The 18,062-nt window shown below is 43.0% G+C and overlaps 1 protein-coding gene across 4 annotated transcripts in view; it reads left to right on the forward strand.

The window, feature by feature from the left end:
- DGLUCY (D-glutamate cyclase) overlaps positions 1-15,469 on the forward strand; it is a 111,788-nt gene extending 96,319 nt beyond the window's left edge. For 3 of the 4 annotated variants that reach the window (XM_048852707.2, XM_048852706.2, XM_048852709.2), the window contains 2 exons: positions 1,541-1,692; positions 14,720-15,469. In XM_048852707.2, the coding sequence (XP_048708664.2) occupies positions 1,541-1,692; positions 14,720-14,860 (293 nt within the window). In that variant the 3' untranslated portion in view covers positions 14,861-15,469. The remainder of the gene's footprint in view (positions 1-1,540; positions 1,693-14,719) is intronic. The other variant, XM_048852710.2, reaches the window with a different exon arrangement.
- Positions 15,470-18,062: the final 2,593 nt, after the last annotated feature.

Below are 18,062 nucleotides of genomic sequence, written 5' to 3' on the forward strand. Positions count from 1 at the left end.
TGATCGGAGTTGCTGGATCAGTAATGATAAAATATGAAGTCTGCTGAGAGAAATGCAAACACAGTATTAGAATGATCAAGTATTTTTAAAGAAGTTGCCAAACATCACTTAAAAGACAATGAGGTCTAGTCTGATCTCAGTGTACAAATAATTCATGGATATTAACTTTGTTGGGATAAACACAATCCCACAAAGCCCTAAAGAAGAATTATAGACTTCATCAGCAGTCAACAGACAGTCATTTGCTGTTTTCATCACAGCTGCTCCTCCCATAAAATGGCTGAATTGTTTACGCAGCCTATGCTCTTTGTGAACAAAAAGAATAAGCTATGAACTTTATAAAAAATTTTCATTATAAAATCTGACACCATGTAAATCTCACCTGGTTTTGGAAAAGCTGATAACTCAACTCATCCTAAGTTTGCAAAAGTTGACAAGACTTGGTTCAGTTAAAGCCACACAGAATCCATGGCTTTGGCACAAAGCCAAGTGAAATTCTGGTTTTGACTATTTCCCTTTTGAGTTTTTGCATTTGTTTGAACCACAAACCCCCAAATTTAAACTAGTAGCTGCAAACCTGCACGTATTGGATCGGAAATAAAAGTTCACACAAACAGCTAAAAAAAAAAACTTTGCTCAACTCTAAATTAGACACACAAATACAGCATATAGCAAAGTTAAAAACTTTTATATTACAGAAGATACCCAAAGGTGAACGTGAATGACAAGATTTGTATCCACCAAGTGAGATGAAACTTGATTTCAGAGTCAAAGCACAGGCCTGGGAGTCAAGACTCTTGAATTCTATTCCTGGCTTTCTCATTTATTATTAGATAATTAGTATCACCCCAAATATTAATATGTACTTTGAAGGACTGATTTTAATCTAGAGGAATGTCAATAAGCTGTACGATGTATCTAATAATAGCTTGCAGGAAAATTATTGATGCCATGGAATTCCCCATGAGATTTTTCTGGTAACATGCTTCTGCAAGTATAAAAATAAACAACTGTAAGACATATTAAAAATAGAATATCTCTGTGGAACAGTTAATGAAACAGCACATGGCTGTTCTTATAGACTATTTCAATCCAAAACAGGCACTAGGAAAATCTTGCTAATAAAACCCATCAAATTGTGTATTCCACCTCTGGTCCATAAATTGGTTTCTGATTGCGGCTAACTTTGTCACTGGCAACTAACCTATCAAAGTAATGTGGAAGGCTAGAGACATCTCCAGTCTTTAGCCCTTACAGCTGAGTTTTTCAATGTAGTTAATTTCAAAGCATAACTCTAGATAGGGTAGTACAGTAACTTTTCAGAATTTAGTAAACTGGTAGGGTGTGTACAGTGTACTGTATGAAATGTTTGTATTATCTTAAAACATTTAATTAAAAAACCCTTATTGCTGAATATTATTAGGACATTCCTACCTCTCACCCCACACTTTGAGATTTATGTGGATTAGGTTCACAATTATTTTAAAACGTTTTATGTTTAATTTTTACTGTCCAGTTTCATGGTGACTTTCTCTTGCAGGGGTCTCTAACTGGGGAGGCTATGCTGTTGCTTGTGCTCTGTATATCCTCAACACCTGTGAAATACACGATCGCTATCTGAGGAAAGCTATTGGGTTCCCCAGATTGTCCAAGAAGGCAAACTGGGCATCAGCACTTCCATCCATTACTAAGGTATTCTCTGTGGATAGGTTAGGAGATTGATAATGGGATGGTGAAACCTTCAGCTGTTGGTCACTGGTTCAGAACTACTACGATCACATGGCTATTTAATGTGCTACAGGAAATGAGTTTGGGCTCTCAGTCCAATTCCTAGTGGACAAGAGCACATACCACAACCAACATTCTCAGAAAAGGGTGCACTGATTATGTGAGCATGGAAAACTGAACCTCCTTATTTTTATAGATGTGCCATCCAGAATGGGGTTGAGGCAAATTAATGGGACAACATGAGAAATCTTGAATACTGAAGGTATCCATATTGCACCTGTTCCCCGGATAAAAAAAATTTCACTCTCAGTGGCTGCCAGACTCCTTTCACCAGCATGAAAATCAGTTTAAAAATATTCAAAAATATGTAAACTTTGTCCTCTGAATACATCTGCTGCTGGGTTTCTGTGAGTATTTGGACAGAATCAGTAGTATAAGCATATAAACAATTCTAGGGTGTTACAAGCTGCCTTTCTCCTAAAGCAATTCAGTTAAGTTTGAGAGAGACCAGGTGGATTTTAACCGTTTGTTGAAAACTACAATAGAATACAAATGTGATCCTAGGCTACATTACAGCAAATAAAGTAAACAATCGCTCTCCTGCTGGGTGATCCAGCAAGGCATACTGGTTGTGGGCAGATGAACCTTTCTCTCTATTCAGAGTCTGTCACCATGCCACCACAAAGAGAAGCTCTTAACACCCCGTATAGATTCTAAGTTACTCGTGTCTTGTGATGGTCACAAGTCACATACATAGCATGTTCAGACATGCCGAACCATAGCTCCCCCAACTGCTAGAAAATGTGAAACAGGTGCTAAGAACATTAAAACAAGGGCAAAAGTGCCTCATCCCTGGGACACAGGAGCATGTAAAGGTGTATTTGGGGAGTGGAGGGGTTCTCCAGTCTCCTAACAGGGTTTCATTGTTTTTTCAACTTACAGTACCACTACTCTCCATCTTGAAATATAACCTTTCTTCCCACCTTATTATGTTTATGTAGGTAGAAACTGATTTGATGCCTGACAGTAAGATTATAATTGGAAATCTATAAAGGTTTCCATTTGAGCGAGCCAACTGTAAAAGTAAAAAGAAAAGGAGTACTTGTGGCACCTTAGAGACTAACCAATTTATTTGAACATGAGCTCCCAATTTATTTGAACATGAGCTTTCGTGAGCTACAGCTCACTTCATCCGATGAAGTGAGCTGTAGCTCACGAAAGCTCATGTTCAAATAAATTGGTTCGTCTCTAAGGTGCCACAAGTACTCCTTTTCTTTTTGCGAATACAGACTAACACGGCTGTTACTCTGAAAACTGTAAAAGTGTTCTTAGCTGAAATTGATTGTCAGGTTGAAGCCCAGGAGTGAACTTTATTTACCAGATTTGATGTCTGCTGTTTCAGATATTTCTAAATTAAAGAAGGGACAGATAATTGAAGTTCTGAAGCTTCAAACATATATTTCACCAATACAACTCAGAACTAGGTGTAAATCTGTAATCCTGTGGAGGTTCTCAAAATGAGAATGAGTTAAAATGGCAGAGGAGAGTCATAATTATACTTTTTCTTTTATAATAAAAAGGAACATAATTAAGAGAGCAGGGTCTGGTATACTGTGTCAATAACACAACCAGTCTGGATTTCCTAAATGTTCATTGGCAGAATGACCAACATAATGGCTTGGAAAAAGTCAATACTGTCTGTGTGATCTGCAAGCAAAGTCCTAGGCAACTTCTGTTTATCCATCCATCCTGTATTCATCATAGTAGTATTTCTACTGGGATCACAATAGGTTCTACTTAAAATTCCATCAAAATATCTCTCATTAATCTCAGTGATGGGTTTGTTATTTAACACTGGAAAAACTAAATTAATATTCCAGGTTAGACAAATACAACAAAAACAGGATACTCAGGACTATTTCTTCATATCATGTGCTTAAATCATCAGGTATTACAAGAAGTTTCTCAGAACAGTGCATGCACTGTTCTGTTATTTTTTGATACCTGGTATAAGGGAAAGATAATTGAAACTGAAACCATATTTTTCTAGCTCATACTCTTATGGGGTTATCCTGTGACCTAGCAAAACATCTCTCAATTGAAATGAGTTACTTTTCATTCTTTAATCATTTTTCACTTACATCACACCTCTAATTTCCCTTTAATTCTACATGACCTAAAATCAAGGGGAATTTAATCAAAATCCCCTAGTAATGAGGTATTGTAATTAAACACAGTATCTCACAGAGCAAATCCTGTCTTGCATTTGTATTACCAAGTTCTACAGCTGGCAGTCTTGATAATGATCTGATAATGGGAGGGACCCTTGAAGGTTCAATGCTAACATTCATTCAGATAAAACTAATGGAAACAGCTCTATAGGGAGAAAGAAAATCACATATTCTCTGTCAAGAGGCTATGATGGCTTTAACTGTAAACCTTGGAACAGTTAAACACTGCAGCAAATTTCTTGAGCTTCAACACCTTACTCCATTAGGGTAAAAAGATAAAAACTGAGCAAGAAATTGCAGACAGTTTGTGTTTTCTGCTGGCAGTTACCTCTCATATGCAATTGCTTTTAGTGCTCTGGCCAAGTGCCCAGTTAAGATAATAAAGCACCCTCGACATCTATACGCTTGGGCACCCTGGTACCTGGTATTCGCTTCAGGACCAACATGGCCTTCGGCACAGGCATGTGCTCTCATCTGAGGCACCACTTCCTGCCTCATTCTGGGCAATGGATGAATCAGATCACCTACTCTCTTCCTCTGCTGTTGCTCTACCCCAGTCATCAAGATCCCAGGACTCTTCCGCATCCAAGTCGGGGTCATCCTCCTCCTACTCCACATCACTCATTAGAGCACTGCGGGCCACTAATGGACTGTTATGGCTCCCAGGATTGGCATGCACCCTGTGGTCAGGACAGAGGTCCCTGACCTGATGCCTACTGGCCAGCAATGTCCTACTCATATCAGTGGCCTCCTTGGACTCAGTGGGATGCCCCTCGCTTGCAGAGATCCCACTCCTCATTACACCAAAGATCATTCACCAAAACAACGGTGATGGTTGTAGATCAGCTGCAAGCCCAGGCATCAGCAGGCCTCCTCCCTGCAGAGCTCCGGAGTCCTCCCATCTGAGTAAGTCATCCCGGGAGCAAGATCCAGCTTTGGCTCAATCAAGATCATCATCCTCATCTCCAGATGATGCTGTTCTGTCTGATTCATCCTCCCCTTCCATACTGGAGGACTTTGAGGCATATCGAGACCTTTTACACAGTAGCAATGTCCCTTGACATTCAGGCAGAGTTCCTACATGAGAACACCCACAAATTGGTGGACATTCTGCAGCCATCTGACTCTGGGAGAGTTGCCCTCCCAATCAATGATGCATTCCTTGAACCAGCAAAAGCCCTCTGGAGCACACCGGCCTCGGTACTGCCACTGGCTAAGTGCATGGAGAAGTGCTATTTTGTTCCTGTGCAGGGATTTGAGGAGTTCTGTTCCCATTCGGCTCCGAATTCCCTGGTTGTAATGGTGATGAATGACATGGCTTGACATGGCAGAAAGTCCACCCCTAAGGACAGAGACTCCAAGCTGTTGGACCTTCTGGGCTGGAAAAACTACACATCCTTGTCCCTACAGATGTGGATCGCCAATCAACAAGTCTTGCTGTCCAAATACAATTTCCTTAATTGGACAGCTGTGCACTAATTAGTGGGCCTGAGACCTTGTGTGAGGAGTTTTGGGTGTTTGTCATGGAAGGGTGCTTGGTGCCCAAGATGTCCCTGCAGTCTGCTCTTGATGTTGTGGACACTTTGGCCAGGGTGGTGGCTTCTGTAATCACTGTGAGGAGGGCTTATTGACTGCAAAACTCTGGAATTGCACATGATGTCCCGCAAGCCATCAATGACTTGCCTTTTGATGGATGGACCTTGTTCTCGAAAAAGATCAATGACACACTAGCGCTCCTTTAAGGACTCCAGAGCTATCTTGAGGTACACATTGTTGACACAGAGGCACCACTGTGGTGGTCAGCAGCAGTAGTACTGCCTGCAGCACTCCTTTGTGCATTTCTTCCCCCTGAAACAGCAGGACTACCCAAGAAAAAGGGATCGTTCCCACAAGAGGAATCAGTCGAGCTTGGGGTTTGGCCAGTCCATGTGTCTTCCCCCTGTACCTTCTATGTGTACATACTAACGGGTAGTGATCAATGGCTCCATGTCTAGTTGGCAGCCGGTATCAAGTGGAGTGCCCCAAGGGTCGGTCCTGGGGCCGGTTTTGTTCAATATCTTCATAAATGATCTGGAGGATGGTGTGGATTGCACTCTCAGCAAATTTGCGGATGATACTAAACTGGGAGGAGTGGTAGATACGCTGGAGGGGAGGGATAGGATACAGAAGGACCTAGACAAATTGGAGGATTGGGCCAAAAGAAATCTGATGAGGTTCAATAAGGATAAGTGCAGGGTCCTGCACTTAGGACGGAAGAACCCAATGCACAGCTACAGACTAGGGACCGAATGGCTAGGCAGCAGTTCTGCGGAAAAGGACCTAGGGGTGACAGTGGACGAGAAGCTGGATATGAGTCAGCAGTGTGCCCTTGTTGCCAAGAAGGCCAATGGCATTTTGGGATGTATAAGTAGGGGCATAGCGAGCAGATCGAGGGACGTGATCGTTCCCCTCTATTCGACATTGGTGAGGCCTCATCTGGAGTACTGTGTCCAGTTTTGGGCCCCACACTTCAAGAAGGATGTGGATAAATTGGAGAGAGTCCAGCGAAGGGCAACAAAAATGATTAGGGGTCTGGAACATATGAGTTATGAGGAGAGGCTGAGGGAGCTGGGATTGTTTAGCCTGCAGAAGAGAAGAATGAGGGGGGATTTGATAGCTGTTTTCAACTACCTGAAAGGGGGTTCCAAAGAGGATGGCTCTAGACTGTTCTCAATGGTATCAGATGACAGAACGAGGAGTAATGGTCTCAAGTTACAGTGGGGGAGGTTTAGATTGGATATTAGGAAAAACTTTTTCACTATGAGGGTGGTGAAACACTGGAATGCGTTACCTAGGGAGGTGGTAGAATCTCCTTCCTTAGAGGTTTTTAAGGTCAGGCTTGACAAAGCCCTGGCTGGGATGATTTAACTGGGAATTGGTCCTGCTTTGAGCAGGGGGTTGGACTAGATGACCTTCTGGGGTCCCTTCCAACCCTTATATTCTATGATTCTATGTGCTCATTTTGACTCCTTGGTCCAATGAGTGTTCCAGTCATTGCTCCACCTTCTGCTTCCCCCTACTCCTTTGGGGACAGGCTGGACTGCTTTAACAATGTTTGGGGATCAATTACTTCTGACAACAGGGTCCTAGACACTGTCAGATCGGGTTATGCCATCCAGTTGCTCTCTACACCTCCTCTCCCCTCTCCAACCCTCTTCAGGGACCCCTCTCATGAGACACTGCTCATTGAGCAGGTCAGCTCTAGCTAGCGTTGGGAGAGGTGGAGGACATTCTGCCAGCATATCAGGCTTCTACTTCCAGTACTTCCTGATACCCAAAGCCAAGGGTGGAATAAGACCCATCCTCAATCTTCATGATATCAACAAGTTTATCAAATACATGAGGTTCCAGATGTTTACTCTATTGACTATCCTCCCCATGCTATCTCAGAACGACTGGTTTGCTGCTCTGGACCTACTTTCATGTGGCAATTCTACCAAGCCACAGAAAGTTTCTCCATTTTGTTGTAGAAGAACACCACTTTTAGTATATGGTTTTCCCATTTGGCCTCTCTTCTGTCCCCTGAGTTTTCACCAGGTGCATGGCCATGGTTATGCCATATCTCAGGAGGAAGGGAATCCACATCTTCCCGTACCTTGATGACTGGCTACTAAGAAGCAGCTCCAGAGAGGAAGTTGTTGCCTACATCAACACCACGTTGTGTTTGCTCAACTATCTGGGTCTCATTTTAAACACCATAAAGTCAACGTTGGCTCCCATCAAAAAATTGAGTTCATTGGGGCCCTGTTAGATTCCATAATATTAAGGGTGTTCCTGCTGACTGATCACGTCCATGCAATTCAACATCTCTGCTTTAGTCTACGTTCTCAGCCCTCCACAACAGTCCAGGTGTGTCTGAGCCTGTTGGCCACATATCCGCTTGTACACATGTAGTCGAATTTGCAGGCTGTACTTTTACATGTGGTAGATGGTCTACCACCCTGCCCTGCATTCTCTGGACAGATTGGTTCACCTTCCCCCACTAGTTCTGCACTCCTTACAGTGGCAGACATGCCCACACAATGTATGGCAGGGCATCCCGTTCGCTCGGCTCTCTCCAAATAAGTCAGTAGTTACGATGCTTCCCTTCAGGGTTGGGGAGCACATCTGAACTCACTGAGGGTACAGTGTCTGTGATTGGAACAGGAAGCCTCACTCAATAGCAGCGTGCTGGAGCTTTGGGCAATCCACAGTGCATGGTTCACATTCTCACCGACAATACCACCGCAATGTACTGTGTGAACAAACAAGGGGGAGCACACTCCAGGTTACTGTGCCTAGATATGATCAACCTGGGCAATTCTGCATTTAAGAGGACATCACTCTGATAGCTGTCCACTTGCCTGGCATGCAGAATTTTCTCATGGACCATCTCAGTGGGGTTTTCTACCTGAGTCACAAGTGGTCCCTGAAGGCGAGGGTCCTCCCAGGTCGTTGTTGCAACCGGGGGCATTCCCATGGTTGATCTCTCTGCAATGAGCAAAAACAGGAAGTGTCACCTATTGTAGTCTTGGTGGGGGTGTCTCAACCTGAGCTCCCTCTCTGATGTCTTCCACTGTAGCTGGCAGTCGACTCTTCTGTATACTTTCTCCCCTATCCCGATCATTCCTCAAGTCATCCTCAAGCTCAAGGTGGATCAGGCCAAGCTCACCCTCACTGCTCCAGCGCAGCTAAGGCAGTACTGGTTCTAGGACCTTATTGTAACGTTGGTTCAGCCTCCCATACCACTTATTCCTCATCGCAACCTGCTCACTCAGAACCATGGCATCACTCTCCATCCTGCACTTACCTCCCTACACCTTACAGCGAGGCTGCTGCATGGTTTAATGAAGAGAAAGAGCAGTGCTCAGTGTCCAGCAAGTACTACTCATTAGAATCATAGAATATCAGGGTTGGAAGGGACCTCAGGAGGTCATCTAGTCCAACCCCCTGCTCAAAGCAGGACCAATCCCCAATTAAATCATCCCGGCCAGGGCTTTGTCAAGCCTGACCTTAAAAACTTCTAAGGAAGGAGATTCTACCACCTCCCTAGGTAACGCATTCCAGTGTTTCACCACCCTCCTAGTGAAAAAGTTTTTCCTAATATCCAACCTAAACCTCCCCCACTGCAACTTGAGACCATTACTCCTTGTCTTGTCCTCTTCTATCACTGAGAATAGTCTAGAACCATCCTCTCTGAAACCACCTCTCAGGTAGTTGAAAGCAGCTATCAAATCCCCCCTCATTCTTCTCTTCTGCAGACTAAACAATCCCAGTTCCCTCAGCCTCTCCTCATAAGTCATGTGTTCCAGACCCCTAATCATTTTTGTTGCCCTTCGCTGGACTCTCTCCAATTTATCCACATCCTTCTTGTAGTGTGGAGCCCAAAACTGGACACAGTACTCCAGATGAGGCCTCACCAATGTCGAATAGAGGGGGACGATCACGTCCCTCGATCTGCTGGCTATGCCCCTACTTATACATCCCAAAATGCCATTGGCCTTCTTGGCAACAGGGGCACACTGCTGACTCATATCCAGCTTCTCGTCCACTGTCACCCCTAGGTCCTTTTCCGCAGAACTGCTGCCTAGCCATTCGGTCCCTAGTCTGTAGCTGTGCACTGGGTTCTTCCGTCCTAAGTGCAGGACCCTGCACTTATCCTTATTGAACCTCATCAGATTTCTTTTGGCCCAATCCTCCAATATGTCTAGGTCCCTCTGTATCCTATCCCTGCCCTCCAGCGTATCTACCACTCCTCCCAGTTTAGAATCATCCGCAAATTTGCTGAGTGCAATCCATACCATCCTCCAGATCATTTATGAAGATATTGAACAAAACCGGCCCCAGGACTGACCCCTGGGGCACTCCACTTGACACCAGCTGCCAACTAGACATGGAGCCATTGATCACTACCCGTTGAGCCTGACAATCTAGCCAACTTTCTACCCACCTTATAGTGCATTCATCCAGCCCATACTTCTTTAACTTGCTGACAAGAATACTGTGGGAGACCGTGTTAAAAGCTTTGCTGAAGTCAAGAAACAATACATCCACTGCTTTCCCTTCATCCACAGAACCAGTAATCTCATCATAGAAGGCGATTAGATTAGTCAGGCATGACCTTCCCTTAGTGAATCCATGCTGACTGTTCCTGATCACTTTCCTCTCATGTAAGTGCTTCAGGATTGATTCCTTGAGGACCTGCTCCATGATTTTTCCGGGGACTGAGGTGAGGCTGACTGGCCTGTAGTTCCCAGGATCCTCCTTCTTCCCTTTTTTAAAGATGGGCACTACATTAGCGTTTTTCCAATCATCCGGGACTTCCCCCGATTGCCATGAGTTTTCAAAGATAATGGCCAATGGCTCTGCAATCACAGCCGCCAATTCCTTTAGCACTCTCGGATGCAACTCATCCGGCCCCATGGACTTGTGCACGTCCAGCTTTTCTAAATAGTCCCTAACCACCTCTTTCTCCACAGAGGGCTGGCCATCTACTCCCCATGTTGTGAAGGAAGTCCTCTACTAGGATGACCTACTTAACAAAGTGGAAGAGGTCTTCCATGTGGTCTCTGGCCTCCGGGATCCAACTGATGTAATCTTCTATCCAGGATACCTTGGAATACCTACTACATCTACAGAAATTGGGCCTCGCAGTCAGTTCACTGAGTGCATCTGGCAGCAATCTTTCATGTTCACAGAAACTCAATCTTTTCCAATGCCTTGATGACAAGATTTCTAAAAAGGACTTCTCCGTTTACATCCTCTCGTCCAAGAGCCAGTCCCTTTGTGGGACCTAAACACAGTTCTGGTGGCTCTAATGGACCCTCTATTCGAGCCCCTTGTTTCCTGTCTACTGCCCCTTTTGTCTCAGAAAACCACATTCCTCATAGCCATTACATCTACAAGGAGGGTGCATGCGTTGCAGGCCTTGATGGATGGGCCTCCTTACGCACAGTTCTTCAAAGACAAGGTAACTTTACGACCACACCCAAAGTTTTTATCCAAAGTGGGGTCTCAGTTTCATTTGAGCCAAGCGGTGCATTTACCTGTATTTTTTCCTAAGCTACATTCATCCCCAGAGGAATAGTACCTCCATACTTTGGATGTCAAACAGTGTCTAGCCTTTTACCTGGTTAGGACTGAAGTGTTTCATGCTTTGCCTCACCTGTTCATGTCATATGCAGACTGCACAAAGGGGCAAGCAGTCTCTTCACAGACCATCTCCAGATGGATAGCATCCTGTATCAAGATTGTGCATTAGATAGCTTGAACTGCACCTCCTCAGCTGATATGGGCTCATTGGATGAGAGTGCAAGCAATGGTGATAGTGTTCCTCAGTGACTTTTCCATATTTGATATTTGCCACATGGTCATTCATACACACGTTTACAGACCATTATGCTGTTACCGCATCTTCCAAGGTGGATGCAAGCTTTAAGAAGAACAGTCCTGTGATCCCTCTTTCGATAGACTCTTAGCACGCCTCTCCTGGAAGGGGTACTGCTTGTGAGTCACCTAAAGGGAATACACTTCTACATCTACTTGAAGAAGAAGAAACAGTTACTTACTGTAACGGTGGTTCTTCAAGATGGTATGCAGATGTGTATTCTACAGCCTACCCCCCATCTCCTTTGCATCGGAGTCTTCTCTCAGGGGCATTCAGAACAAAGGAACTCAGCAGGGTGGCGCTGTCTCATATAGCCAGGGGAGGGGCCACAGCCATGAGGTGCCACCCTTCTACAGGTATTGTCAGGCAAAATCTCCAGCTCTAACATGCCGTGTGCTCATGCATCTAAGTGGAATACGTGTCTGTATCACATCTTGAAGAACCACCGCTAGAGTAAGTTTCGTCTTCCAGTAGATCTACATCTCAAAGAACCATTTCTTTTGGGAGTTGCTGTATTGCTAAAATTTCATTATTAGTATTACAAAATATATGACACATCATTCACTCATACATTATGTACTATCACAAATTCAAGCTGAACTATAGTTGTCTGCATAAACGAACAATATATAAAGATGTACTATCCTTGTTTTGCTATTATTTATTTGCTTGTTAATTCACAAATGGGTTTTCCCCATTACTAGTGCAAATTAGTGCATTTCTACTGTATTACTTGCTATTTCTTCTATTAAATTTGAATCTCTGGTTGCCCTAATTTTTGCGCTCAGTTTAACGTACTTTTGTAAACATGGGTTTGAGAGTGAATTGCAAAGAACTCCACAGCTAAGGAAAGGTGTTACACATTGTGTTTGCCCATTACAGACAGACACACACAGTAACACGTCTGACAGTAGAATATAGTTTATCAAAGACAATCACATCATATTAAACAGGAGAAGTTTTTTCAGTGTAGTCAGGCCAGAGATCTTTAGCAAGTAAAATGTACTTGCTAAAGGTAAAAGAATTATAGCTACAAGATGAGAATAAATTCATCTAGTTTGTTTCTCCCTCATGAATCAAGAGGAGAAATTTAGTTTACATCATTTTGTGTTCAGCAACACTTTTTGCATGGGGAAAGGGCTCATACTTAAATTTACAACCGGATTCTGCACTTGATATTGTGACAAAGTTCCTCCTCTGCCTTGGTGGGTCCTGCGCTTATTTGCTCACCTCAGAGGTTCACGGCAGCCCTCAGTTTGGCCACTTTCGTGGCTCAAATCTGCCATTCATTCAGTTAGCCTCCTCACTGGCTAGCATGGGGAAAAGGAAGAAGAACAATCCCTGCAGTCTCTGCTGATCCACCTAGTGGATCAGGGAACAGGCCAGAGACCTTCCCCTCTGGTGGAACCCACAGTCCAGATCAACTCCTCTGGTATCAAGTAGGGAGTTGGGGGAATGGAGGGAACCCAGGCCCGCCCTCTACTCCGGTTCCAGCCCAGGGCCCTGTAGATTCCAGCTGTCTACAGTGGCTCCTGTAACAGCTGCGTGACAGCTACAACTCCCTGGGCTACTTCCCCATGGTCTTCTCCCAACACCTTCTTTATTCTCACCAGAGGACCTTCCTCCCGATGTCTGATAATGCTTGTACTTCTCAGTCTTCCAGTAGTAAGCCTTCTCACTCTCAGCTTCTTGTGCCTCTTGCTCCCAGCTCCTCGCACGCACACCACAAACTGAAGTGAGCTTCTTTTTAAACCCAGGTGCCCTGATTAGCCTGCCTGTCTTAATTGATTCTGGCAGCTTCTTGATTGGCTGCAGGTGTTCTAATCAGCCTGTCTCCCTTAATTGTTTCCAGAAAGTTCCTGATTGTTCTGGAACCTTCCCTGTTGCCTTACCCAGGGAAAAGGGACCTACTTAACCTGGGGCTAATATATCTGCCTTCTATCACTCTCCTGTAGCCATCTGACCTGACCCTGTCACAATATATTTAGATGTTAAAGTACAGTTATGATCAGAATCACATCACTGTCTTATGAAAATCGGCACTTTTGCAAAAGATGAAGCCAGATGCTTTCTATAAGTTGATTGATTGATTGCTGTGTACAGTTTGACATAATGTAACTAGGCATTTTCTGGTTCTTTACTGTAAAAGCTGTGATTTATTTAAGACTGCTTTGGCTGTGAAATATATCACATGGATCAGGAAATTTAAGAAAGATAGCAATCATTATGGGGTACAGTTAAAAAAAACGGTACCAGATAACGAATTTTTGATTGTTAATTGGCTTTGGGAGACTATTCCAATGCTTCCAGAAAAATTTCAAATGTAATCACACACAAAAGTACATTAAACATACATATAATAATGCTACAGTATACTTCATTTATATATCCAAACACTGTAGTAAAACTGTTGTAATCAGTAGGGTTTGAAACATTTCCATACGAATAGTGTACATTTTATGAAAGGGAATACTTGATATTTTTAGTTTATGAATTCTTGTATCAAGCAAACTACAATTACTGAAAATGTTTCTTTTCTTTCCTTCCTGTTTCTCCTCTCATTGCATTAGGATCCAATCAGGTGTGGTGCTAAGCACCCGCAATTCTCACTGAAATCAGTAGAAGCTGAGCGTGCTGATCATTGTGCAAAGTTGGATATAGGTTGCACAGATTATCCCAGTATTTTCTATTTCTCTTTCTCTCCATCTGTTCTCTTTTCCCCTGTTCCTTTTCTTTAAAATCTGTCTGTTTCTGATGGTTGTATATATCAGGAAATAAGTTAGTTAGGGATGAGAATCCCAAAGGGTAGCAGAAGCCCTTCCACAGGTGAATGTATGCTACTTATGGGGAGACCCCACACACACACACAGAGCCAGCCCTAGCCCTTAAAAGCAGTCAGTTAGGATTAGCCCTAAAAGGACAAGTCATGTCCAGGCTGCTTTAAGCCATTATTTTCTGGGGGAACCAGATAGTCTTTAAGATGCTTTGTGTGAATATGTATTTGGTTCTACTTTGTGAAATTTACTAACATGAAGCTAGCCAGATTCTCAACACAGTGGATTGAAATTTCGGAATGGAAACTAATGTGCTTTTGGTTTGGTACCATTAACATTGCTCAGTAATTAAAGGGTATCTATGAATACTGGCTTTTGTTAATTCCTTAGCACTTGCATTTCCTGCTACCAAAGGTACCCTTTGGTCCCCTTAGAATGGGAATGTTTTTGATACTGCTAGCCAAAATAAATTCTTAGGAAGATATGGTCACAGTCTTCTAATGTTTAATTGAAAGATTTTGAGGACTCTTTCTTTGCCTTATTAGGTACATTAATAATATATTAATTATACCTTTTTTTAGGAAGAAAAGTTGCTGAAAACACTTATACAGCATGGCGTCCGTAGTGGAGTAACTGCCAGTCTCGAAATGGAAGTGGATGGACTGCCCTTCTACAACATACACTCACTTATGATTGAAAAACTGCTGGAGCAGATACTGTAATGACTTTTCCCTAACCATTTCTAAACTCTAAAGTTTCTATTAGATTATCTCTCCACCCGCAATCTAACAACAAGGTATGGAAGACCAGAAAAGGCTTGTTCTATATATGTAGGTACTTATATGGCCTCCATCACTAGTATCTGAGCATCTTACAATCATTAATGATTATCCTTCTAACATTGCTGTGAAATAGGAAAGTTTCGTTAGCCCTGTTTGGCAGATGAAGACATGAGAGAGGGAGAGATTAAATTATTTCATTATTTCATATTCAAGATCACACAAGAGGTCTGACACAGACCTGAATCCAGCTCTCAAGAGTACCAGACTCGTGCCTTCACCACAAGCCCATCTTTCCTGTTTGATAAGTATAAAACTCTGAGTTATGACAACTCACTCATACAATCTATGGCCTTATATAGTAAAAGATGACTATGTTTCATGAAAAAAAATCAAAAGTCTGTTGCCATTAAATGCAGAAGTGTTATCACCCTTGCCTTTTCCTCTGTTACTAATTCACACAGCTGCAACAGGAAGTAGTGCTTGTCGCAACTTGGTTTTTAAAAGACAGTATGGAAAGCAGCTCCAATAAAGATGCAGGTTAAAAAAAAAGAGTCTTTATGGCAGTGAAAGTCCTAAATGTATCATCTACACCAGAGGTTCTCAAACTGTGGTCCGCAGACCACCAGTGGTCCACAAGCTCCATTCAGGTAGTCTGCGGATAGTTCCCTCTAAGGTGCGTGCCTGGGCGGCTGCACACAAGAGAATGAAAGGCCACCCATCCAATTAGTGGAGCCGCGCAGGCAGGGCTCCACTAATTAGGTGCCTGGATCCTGGAGATGTGAGGTGAGGTGGTAGACTTGGGGGGAATATGGGGTAGGTGGGAGGGGGCAGTGGGGTGAAAAGAAGGGGTGGGGTGAATTTGGGATGTGCAGGGCTGCAGCAGCCAGAGAAAGAGGCGACTTTCCCCAACTCCAGGGCTGCGGCTGGCAGGGAGAGATGGCCCTCCTTCCCAGCCTCAGCTCTGTGGCTGCTGTGGCGGGGCAGAGTCCCCCCTCCTTCTCAGCCCCAGCTCAGGGGCTGCCATGGCAGGGGAGAGAGGGCACATCCATCACATTAGAAAGGTAAGACAACTGATATTAAAATATGAGTTGTGTGCCTTTATTTGTAGAGCACAAAAACATTATTATTAAGGTTTTTTTAATATATATAAAGTGTTTTACAATAGTTAGCTAACGGTAAAAACAACATTTGGAAAGATCATTAACAACATTTGGAAAGTCGGCCGAGCCCCTCAGCAATTTTCAGGTAGTCCGTGGGAAAAAAAGTTGGAGACCACTGATCTACAGTTCCTGCAACCCCTCTGACTGTGTATTCCTTTGATCGTGGATAAACAAGGGAAACTTTACCAGAACTAATGAAATAATAGTAGCATTGCATGACTCCTATGTAAAGCATGGGGAAATAATGAAACTGACATTGTGCAGAAATTTCCCTTTAGTAAGAGAGAGGCCTGGTTTGTGTGTGTGTGTCTCTCTCTCACACAGACACACACATCTGCACCCACACAGAGTCCACTAATAGACTGCATTTACTTAACTCTATAACCACCAATTAGCAGCTGTAACAAATGTATTTTACAACATTAAATTTAGTCAAGAATGTTTGAATTAGTAGGTCTTTATCCCCTCGCATCTTCCGTCCAAATACAGGATATGTCAGATAGCTATTACTGGGAAATATTAAGTTTAACACTTTGTTGTTTTTCTCTAAATAATAAAAATCCCAGTGCTTTTTCATTAACAAGACTTTAATCCAGAAGTGATGAATAGCATTTTCCTGACAACTGCAATGTGGTGTATGATGTTATATGCAGAGTAAAAGGCAGTCACAGTGAATATCTGTGATAATAAAACTCCTGGTATAGTCGTGGGATTAAAATTGCACCTGTCTGGAAAGATGAATTTCATTAAGCAACACTGAGTTCATGTTTAGAAAAAGAAAACCATCAACACCTCCCTTTCTGTAGGACAGATGAAATTTTAAAGTTCTAAGGGCCAAATTGTGACTCAGTTGCACAGGTTTCAATCTGCTTTTACACTGATAATGAAATTTGGCCCCACGCCTGTACCAACTCAGATTAGCCATATTCTGGTAGATGACAGTTGCATGTAAGATGCCATACTCTGCATTTCAGCTCCATATTTTAATTGACAAGGGAAACTATAAAGTAGCTAAACATAAACAAGGCAACAAATGCCTTCAATCGTCTTAATCCAAAACTGGTGTGTGCCTTACACCATCTTAGATCAGGGAGAATGAATAGTTAAAGATGTGGTTGTGCAGGCTGCATTCCCAACAACATTCTAGCTTTGCTTTAGTGCAATTTGGAACTGCTGCCATGTGACCTAGAAGGCACCAAAAGGGAAGAACGGACTGGGAAAGGTTTGGAAGGAAGTAACAACTGATCAAGAGAAGTGCATGTTTAAGGAAATCAACCCAGCATCATGGGAGCTCTCAGCATAAAGAAATTTAAATGAACTAAACAATCTGAGTGTTAATGTAAACAGACCTAATCCTCTTTTGGGAGTGGGGATATGAGTTCTTTTGGCACAAGGAGGGAAGAGAGAATGCTCTGAAGTCTCACAAATGGACTCTTTGGGCCAAACCCAAAAGATAGACCAAATCAATATAGGAAGAAAATATAATCAATGCATTATTTATTAAATGCATTCCCTAATTATTTCTAGTGTATACCTTCACAGTGACTTTCAGTGCAGCATTCAGTATGTATTATTTGTTAAGCATACAGTCAACACAAGATGCAAAAGGTCTGCCTTTGAATGTCTTTTTAAATATATTGGGTATTTACATTGCTGTGCGTTGTCTGTGGGTTGCACAAAATTAGTGTGTTTTAAGGAGAGCTTTGAAAGCAGAAGGTGGATGCCAGGAGCAGCAGCAGTGCAGGGGGAATTTTAGAGTGTGAGGGGCAGAAGGCAAGAAGGCACAAAAATTAGACTTCAAAAAGGAGATGAAGTAAAGGTGAGGCAGTATTGACTAGCGAAGCAAGATGTATAAGAAACAAGATGTTGGCAGGAAGAGTTGTGGGAGCCTATACATATGCGACTCTCCATTCTTTTATTGCCAATACATTTCATTGTATAATAGTAACTCCCTATGTTTTTGCTGTTCCCTCTGTGTAAAT

Source organism: Caretta caretta, chromosome 6, assembly GCF_965140235.1.
Source record: "Caretta caretta isolate rCarCar2 chromosome 6, rCarCar1.hap1, whole genome shotgun sequence".
Classification (NCBI taxonomy): domain Eukaryota; kingdom Metazoa; phylum Chordata; order Testudines; family Cheloniidae; genus Caretta; species Caretta caretta.